The sequence below is a fragment of the Crocodylus porosus genome, unplaced genomic scaffold (genome assembly GCF_001723895.1).
Source record: "Crocodylus porosus isolate Cpor-Errol unplaced genomic scaffold, CroPor_comp1, whole genome shotgun sequence".
In the NCBI taxonomy this organism is placed as follows: Eukaryota; Metazoa; Chordata; order Crocodylia; family Crocodylidae; genus Crocodylus; species Crocodylus porosus.
Genome location: NW_017728950.1, coordinates 65136220 through 65145303, shown reverse-complemented (window position 1 = coordinate 65145303; position 9084 = coordinate 65136220). Strand labels below are relative to the sequence as shown.

General features: G+C 40.1%; 1 protein-coding gene across 1 annotated transcript in view; it reads left to right on the top strand.

Annotated features, from left to right (window-relative positions):
* Positions 1 to 9084, top strand: part of LOC109323573 (centrosome-associated protein CEP250-like) — a 72650-nt gene that overhangs the window by 46645 nt on the left and 16921 nt on the right. Inside the window, exons 8-10 of the mRNA XM_019555217.1 lie at positions 2474 to 2566; positions 7881 to 7941; positions 8387 to 8532. Coding sequence (XP_019410762.1) covers positions 2474 to 2566; positions 7881 to 7941; positions 8387 to 8532 — 300 coding nt within the window. The remainder of the gene's footprint in view (positions 1 to 2473; positions 2567 to 7880; positions 7942 to 8386; positions 8533 to 9084) is intronic.

The window sequence follows — 9084 nt, the reverse complement described above, 5'->3', positions numbered from 1 at the left end:
CATCAATCTCTTCTCCCTTGTCCAGGTGGTAGGTCACCTGGTCATAGACGGAAACGAGATTGGTCAAGCAAGACCTACCCGCAACAAACCCATGCTGGCTATCCCTTAGGATGTTGGCATCGGCCAGTCCATTAAGGATGGCCTCTTTAATAAACTTTTCTAAGATCTTCCCTGGGATAGATGTCAGGCTGAAGGGCCTATAGTTAGCTGGATCCACTTTCCTCCCTTTCTTGAAGATAGGCACCACATTGGCTTCTTTCAGTCTTCAGGCACTACACCAGGGTGCCAGGAGTTTTCAAAGACCTGTGCCGGAGGCTGGACTATGATGCTTACCAGCTCCTTGAGTACCCTGGAGTATAGGTTGTCAGGGCCGGCTGACTTGAAGGTATCCATCTTCTCAAGGTGTTCCTTCATGAGGTCAGCATTAATGGAGGGCAAGGGATCTCCCTTACCCGGACGTCCCTGTCTCGTAGTGGGCATAGGCGTCCCATGGGACTGACGAAAGACCGATGCAAAGTACCCATTTAATAGGTTGGCTTTTTCTGGGTGTCAATTGTCAGTTGCCCCTTGCTTTTTCTCCGGTTCCCCACATATCTGAAAATGGACTTTTTATTTCCCTTGATGCTCAAAGTTAGTTGGAGTTCAGTTGCAGCCTTGGCTTTCCTGATTTGTTCCCTGCAGGATCAGACCAGTGCAGGATAATCCTCCTTGGAGGTGAATCCCATCCTCCATCTTTTGTAGGCCTTTCTTTTTAGTCTCAGGAGCTCTGCTAGATCCCTGGAGCCAACCAACTATTAAATTAGTGCTTAATATGTATAAAAACTCTTTAGCTGGTTTGTAACCAGCTTTAATTTGAATGTCCATAGACACATTCAAAATGTTTTCTAAGCAATTCCTGAGCTTTCATTTAATTTAATCAGAACATGTATTTCATTCCCTATATTCAGGTTTAGATTTTCATCTGCTATAAATCACCAGAGTTTTGATTAAATTTGATTAATACCAGCTGGCCCTTGGATTTTATTTGCTCCTTCTAAGTTTACCATCTGCATCACTTTGTGAGGTCCATGCTCGCCAATATGCTACAGTGCTGCTCAGAGATCAGTTTCCCAGATGGTGGAGAAGAGCCAAGAAACAGTTACTTCCTAGGCCAGGTTATCTTTTCTTGTTGAAGATAAGAAAAGTTGAATGCAAATCATGAAGGCAGAGATGTAGTAATAGACATTTTGTTCATCCCTCTGCTGAGATGGATTGTTTTCAATAGTATTTCCAACATTTGATTCTCACCTCAGCTCACCTTCATCTCCATTTAAATCACAGTTCCCTAAGGCGGGTTCTCTGATACTAGCCACGGTTGCAAACTTTATAAAGAACATCACCTACCAGCAGGTGTGCACTTTTTTATGAGTACTAGTATGATAAAAGAATAACAAAGCTAGCACTGAAATATATACAATGAAATAGGGTGTTTAATTCCTGTTCATAGTGAATAGCTGGCAGTGGTTTATCTACTGACTCTTGGTCTCTCATTAAAGCACTAGTTTTGTGCAGATATATATCTGCAATCCCAGAGAAGATGTGTGTCCATAATAACCTATGTCCATTTTCTTTATGTTCATAGCATGCTTTCCAAGTATGTCTGGGGCTGATATCAGTGACTAGCAGCATGCTCTTTAGCAGGGACTGGCAACCTATTCAAGCTGTGGCCCAGAACAACCCAGCTCCACTCCAGTGTAGACTGGGTTTCTTTGCTGGTGCATCAGCAGCAAGGGAGGTTTGCCTGCACCCATGCTGAGACCACTAGACCGGACATCTGGGAGCTTCCCTGCCATCACCACCACTTCCCCAGCACCCTGCTCCCCAGTTGGGGTACAAGAGGCAGCTTCCAGGCAGAAGCCTTCTGTACTGGGGCAGAGCAGTTGGGAACTTAATTGGCACTGTTGTTGCTGCTTCTCTCCAGCCTCCTGATCTCTGGCTGCTACACAGGCACAGCTTCCAGCCACTGGGGAGCTAGGCCAGGGCTGGATGGCTGGAGGCTGCTTCTGCACAGGTGCCACTTCACCCCACACCTCCTCCCACCCTCCCAGCTGCAATCCAGGTGCAGCTAGGGGCTGCCCAGACCCATCTCAGTTCACACTAGCTGGAAGTTACATCCATGTTGCAGGTAAGAAGCTGGGGGTCGGGGGGGGAGGGGGGTAAGAAGCAGCAGCAATGTAGGTGAACCTTCTGCATGCCCAGCCCCAGCATTAGAAGTTATGCAGTTAGAAGCAAAGCCTTCCAGCTCTGTGGGCCAAATCCAATGGCTCCATGGGCTGGATCAAGTTCACAGGCCATATGCTGCCAACCCCCACTCTGAAGGCCAATTCATTAATTATATAGACTGAAAAACAACAGAGCTATTTTTCAGAAGCAAGATCCATTTAAAAAGTATCCAATCTTCTACCTTTTTACTTTTTTTCCCTAATGCAACCAGAACCTGAGAGAGAAAAACAGGCAACTGAGCCAAGAAAAGAAAGGTCTTCTCTGCCAAATAAAACAACAGAATGAAAAATGGGAGGAAGAAAAGGTAACTAAAATGAACTTGGTTTTCTTTCTGAAGCAAGCATCTGATCTTATGTGCATGATGGCATGTTCCAAGACGCTGAAGTGACTTAGAACTATAAACCCCAATGACATTCAATATGACTTGTGTTCCTAATATATCATTTAGGAAATCTTCAAATGTGTTTAAATGCCTCATACATTAGTTACAAGGGAGTTGGACTGTAGCCACTTACATAACTTCCAGCAATATTTTATTTATTCTACATCATTCTTCTTTTTATTTGGTTATAATGCAACAATATTGCCCTTTCTCTTTCTCATTTCTCATTGTCCTTCTTAGGAAGAGTCATGAAACCAAAGAAGATCCAATGGTTTATTATTTTTTAAATGAACAAAATATTTCTTAATAAAGAAATAAGACTGGGAAGATTGTCCCTGTTACATCTGATTTATACCTGCTGTAGAGGTGTGAAGTATCTGGATATCTAGAAAATCTGGTTAGCAAAAACATCTTATAGCTAGGTGGAGAAGTTGATATGGAAAGGCGAGTGTGGCCAATGTCCTCTGGGTTTGGGTTGTTTCCTACTGATAAAACACACTGTTAGAAATGTGAGCATCTGGTTCTAATTTAAGAAGCCCTAAGTTTGCACCAACCTGAGAAAGAGTCTCAGAAGTGCAGAAGATGTCTTTGAAACTGTGGTTGGATAGATCCATCTTTATTCTCCCTTCTCAGCTGCACCAAGCGCACCTCTGACTGCATTATTTCTTAAACATTGTTCAACATCGAGCCATGAAGGATGTCTTTGCAAGAAGTGAAAGGACTTTCATCAAGCTTACTTTGCAAGACTGCAATGACTACATTGCATACTTTCCTTGGCAGATATTGTTGAAAATTATGAACGCCTCAGGATGTAGTGCACTGCACTGGAGTGTATTAAAGGGGTATTAGCCAGTGCATGTGTTGTAACATACTTCACCTAATTCTTATCTCCCTTATGCCGGCTATACACTGTTATAACTGCATCAGGAGTTAGTCCTGATTTATTCAGTGCAATTATGAAACAGAATTAGGCTGCCTAGGTGGAACATTTTCAACCAGGACTCTGTGTCTTAAGCGTACAAGCATTTTTATATGTGATACTTTTATCATCCTGTTGGAAATGTGTCTTGTTTGCTGGTATGGTTTTCCTTATTTACACTGGTCTATACACTTTATTTCCAGTAACTTCATTAACTTATCTCTAACATAAGGAATAATAGAATAGTTTTAACACTGTGATTCCCCCTCCCCTCCACTTTGTGGCATAGTATCTCACTGGGATTTGGCCTAAATGTCAACTTTGGGTCAACAAGAACAATTAAAAAGGCATTGCTGGCTGGGAATTCCAGGGCATAGTCCTCCAGTAATTAAATGAAATAACTGTGTATAATACCTGAGTATCTTTGTTCTTTTATGGGTTTAGTTATCTCACAATGATTTTATTCATTGTTCATGATCAAAGCTCTAATAAAATTGTTTTTCTGTGAGTGCCCATTAATTTTGATCTCTTTCAGGTGCCATTTCCGTACCAGCAATTCTCCTAATGAATAGCCAATCAAAATTCCTTTCTATATTAAGGAAGTTGAGATATGTTTTCATGCCAAAGAACATGCTTTGTAAGAAGAGCTATATCAGCAGGAGTTTCAGCCTAAATTCTTAATTTTCTTGTGACTGTAGGTAAATCACTGTAGCAAAATTCCATTTGCCCTATTTATACAACAACACAAAATTTAGCCCTGCTGCAGGGGAAGAGGAAATGATGCTGGTGAGGGGAATCCACCTATGCTCTGAGTGAGCTGGGACTGAGAACAGCCCCCTGCTGCCATTCCAGCATCCCCCTACCTCCATTCCAGCACAGAAATCAGTGTCACTTAAAACGTGTCCCAAATCAATTTAACCTAAAACATATGTCCCAAGCTTCCAGGAAAAGTTTGTGTGGTATGACAATAAGTGCAGTACTCTTTATCCTGTTCCCTGCCACCACAGAGAATAGTCTATCACCATGTTCTGTATAATCATCCTCATGGGTGACTGATGCCACCTTAGTCGGGGGGGGCATGTGCCCCCCCAGTGATCAGTCAGTGACCGGGGGGGTCCTCCATGGACAATCTCACCAATGGGGGGGGGGGGGGGGGGGGGGGGGGGTGGGAGCCACTTCTGAAAGTGGCCACAGTGCTCCCATTCCCTGGCCGGTTCTTGCAGGGGCAGGCACTCCCACCTGCCCCCCATGCCTGTTGCCTAAGCAGTAAGCGCAGCCAGTCAAGGGGTGCTCTCAGAGGGTACATGTGCACCCCCTTGTACCCCCTACACATTGTCACTGACCACCCTTCAGATGTTGTGGAAGCTGACATTTTAAGCAGAATTGGACAAATTCTTGGAGGAAGGATGCAACAGTACCTATTGAGCATGGGAGTATCCTCAATACTCTCCCTTTTAGCATCCACACTCTGCTCCTGTGTAACACAGGATCCTGGATAAAATTGACCTACAGCCTGACCCAGTAAATAGCAATTAGTTCTTATGTTGTTGTGTTCTAATTTGAAGACTGTATTCAAATCAGTATCATGCAGGAAAAGTATCTTACTAATTTTAATTTAACGTCTGATATCTTTTTCCAAAATTGTTGAGATAAAATGCTAGTCACTTTGAAATCAGTGGCAACTTTTCTATTTAACAGGGCCAGGATTTCATCTTTGTTTTGTTTCTTTTTTAAATGCATATTATGATTTTTTTATATATATTTGTAACCCAGGTAAATGCCCAGCTGTTTCTGGAATTCTGCTACAGCTCAGTGTCATTTGTGGAGATGAGTCTCAATTTCACAATTTCAGGGGTGTACATATATTGTCAATTTGCGTAGCAATCAAAAAAGGATAGTAATCAAATTTTACTTTCTGCTTCTATGAAATACTATGAAATACTAAGCACACAATCAGATGTTATAAAATCTTTCAAGGAGTACAGTTTCCAGAAATAGTGATTAGGTAATTCCACAGTGCCACCTTTTGATTATGTTGTGCATAAAGACTTTTATATGTGATTTGTTTCAAAAGGCCATGTAAATATTTGTAACCATCTGATTCTACTAATGGATTTCTGAATGCTTTCATGAAATGCTCAGGAACACGAAACAGATGTGTCATCAGATAAGACACTGTATTTTTCATATTTAAAACCTACAATTTTAATTAGTGATATTATGGCAAAAAATACTTGGTTTCCAGGGAAGTTATATCACTGATTTCTAGAGCTCGGAGCAAAAAAATGGGTTTCCCATTCTACATCACAATATAAGCCATGGTGACTTGAGCTGTTGTCTCTTCCCTGCCCAATACAGACCCAGCCACCCACCCAGAAAGATCCACATCAGAATATCCACTAGGATCTTCCACTAGGGTGTGAGAGAAGCATGTTCATGTACCTTTTCTAAAACAGGACATTCTGGGGTGTCTGTCTCTCAATGATCAATCTACTTACCCTGGGACACTGTCATGGAGCCTTCTTAATAAAAAAAGAAGAAAGCGATGTGTAGGATATTTGCCTTAAGGGCTATAACCTCCACATTAAAACTTCTTAGGCATCTAAATTCTGGAAGTTGTAAGGAAAAACAGGGAGAATAGAGGGAGAGGGGGCAATCTGGGTAAATAGTCTTCCTTTTAGCATTCCTTCTTTGCCACTATAAAATATAGAAGGATCTACAATTTGATCTAATATGTCATTTTTTATGTTCTTAACCTCTGAACTTGGAAATAGCCCTACTCTATTGAGGCACTAGAAATACTGCAAAGCTCATCTCTTTTCCAAGGCATCTTGGTACAGAGGCTGACTGATGATATTTATGCTTAGAGTATAATTTGATTCTGATTTAATTTCTGCTTTTGAGAGAGTTTCTGGATTTTCTTCTGTTTGAACATGTGTTAGTGTTTTTAATATATGTAGCACAGAACAAAATGTCCTGTGTAGATGTGGGGTTTTTTGTATTCAGATCAATATATGTCTAAAGCATATGTATGTGTGTATATTCATATCAATCATGGGCAGTTTCAGCAGTTGAAGGAGAGGACTATTAATAAACATATTAGACTATGTACATCTAAATATATAACATAATTTACAAGCATGCCTCAGTTATACGGTACAATCAGAATCGGTCCTACCTTAAACATTCTGGAAAGGTAATGTCAAAGGAAAAATGCATTTCCGTGATTCAACATAAAAGAAGAGTGACGTATCGGGGACTGATCTTGCAGCCTTTACTCATGAGAATAATCCTTCCTTACATGACTAAGGTTTTAGTTCATCAGCTCGTTGGGGCAAACAGAGTGTATTTTTTAAATTTCTAGAACAAAAGGACTCAGCTCCTGACTGAGGACTCTATTACTAAAATACAAAATTAATAAATTAAGACTTATCTACAGTTCCACTGTCCCAAATGATTGTATAAAATATTAAAAACTTTTAATGTGATTTAGTGATTAGGAGAGATGCTTTCAAGAAATCATTTGAATTATATTTGAGAACTCAGTTGGGTTGATCTCAGTTGTGCTTCCAGGCTAGGAACACAAATTATACATGAACAATTACACATAAGCAATTGGAAACTGAATCAGATCTGTAACACAACAGAAATTTATTGCACATAAAGTGCTTCCAAAATGTCCAGAAATGGTTTAACATAAACCTGTATCGATGTAGTAACAAAATTAACTGATGTACATTCAACTGGTTTATTGAAATTCTGTCCCAGATCCCCTCCAAATTAAAGTTTACTCACAGTCTCTGAGTATCCCCGGATGCTTTGCACCTCATCCACAAAGCCTCCTTGGCAGTGTGGGTGGGCTCTAGAGCATGGTGGCATAGTCTAGTGCCCCTCTTGGCTTCTGGCCTAGGCCAGTGCAGGCATGTGGCTGCATTTCCAGAATCAAAAGTAAATGTTTGTTCACTTTTTCATTTAGTTCAATTGCTTAAACTAACTTTGAAGAATGAATCAATTCAGCCTCAGGCTTTTTAACTGTCTGTACTTAGCCCCTGTATTGTTTTTCTAGCCACACCTTAATGAAGTACTTCTATGATCTAGCATTATTGTATATTATTGCACCCTGTTAGAGTACTTTAATGTAAATTGTGATTATTATTACTGTTGTGTTTTTTTTTTATTTTACATCTCTGGAAGAGCTGCTGATACCTATTTCCAATTATGATGCTGTCTTGTTTTTCAGATTTAGATCCTAGAGCATTTCTCTCAAACATTTATATACCAAGCAAGTATGAGTAACGTTCCTATCATGTTTTTCAGGCTTGGATCCTAGACCATTTCTCTCAAAAACTAGACCATTTATACATGGAACATGTTTTGAGTAAGTTTTATTTTTCAGACACATTGCTGCTTAAATGAGAAAGATATATTTTCTCTGCTTATTCTCTATGATTAGTTTATATTCACTTGCCATGAGCTTTCTTATGCTCTAATCCATGGCCAATTGAAATACATTCAGAGGCTTTCATTGGACATCAGTGAACTTTGGATAAATGATTGGTGAAGTTGGAAATAATTATTTTTATGTCACCTGACTCCCAGAAGCATGAAAATGTTAAATGCTTATAGAACTGTATAGACCCTTTAAAATTGCTTAATATTTAACTCAAAATAAGTGAACATGCTACATATTACACTTTTGATTTTTAGAACAGGGCACACAATTTAACTCATGCTCACAGTCCTGATCAACATTTGTAATGTTATTTGAGGAATGTATTAAATCTTAGATGGTTTTTCTTTTGTGATTTTTCCCACCAATTCAGCTTTGCAGGAACTTCAGAAGATTACACTGAGTATGGAAAAAGTACAAGAGCTGATGAATTTCCAGGTGGACTTTCCTCAACAAAAAGCCTCCATTACAGCAGAAAAGACAGCTACATCTGAGGTTTTAGAGATTAATGGAGAGCAAGTAAGCATAACAAAAATATATTTGCTCTTTGGATAACTTTAAAAATAAATAAAAGCTATTCAAGTTCTTTTAAAGCCAGTCAATCTGTTTTAGTTTCATTAAATTCATAATTAAACAAAATATAGATGTTGTTTTCTTGGACTTTAGCAAGGCCTTCAATATGATATCTCATCCTATTCTCATAAATAAATTAAGAGGCTGTGATATAGATGTTATGCAGTCCAGTGAGTGGCAAATTGGCTTAGCAGTCACACCCAGAGAGTGGTAGTAGATGGGTCAGTATCGACCTAGATGCATGTGGGTAGTGGGGTCCTGCAAAGTTTGGTCCTTGGACCTGTACTCTTCAATATTTTCGTAGTTTCATAGTTTCTAGGGTCGGAAGGGACCTGAGCAGATCATCTAGTCAAATAACCCCAGCAAGATGTTCATCTAACCTCCTCTTAAAGACCCCCAGGGTAGGGGCCAGCACCACTTCTCTTGGAAGCTGGTTCCAGACCCTAGCCGCCCTGACTGTGAAGTAGCGCCTCCTGATATCTAACCTAAACCTGCCCT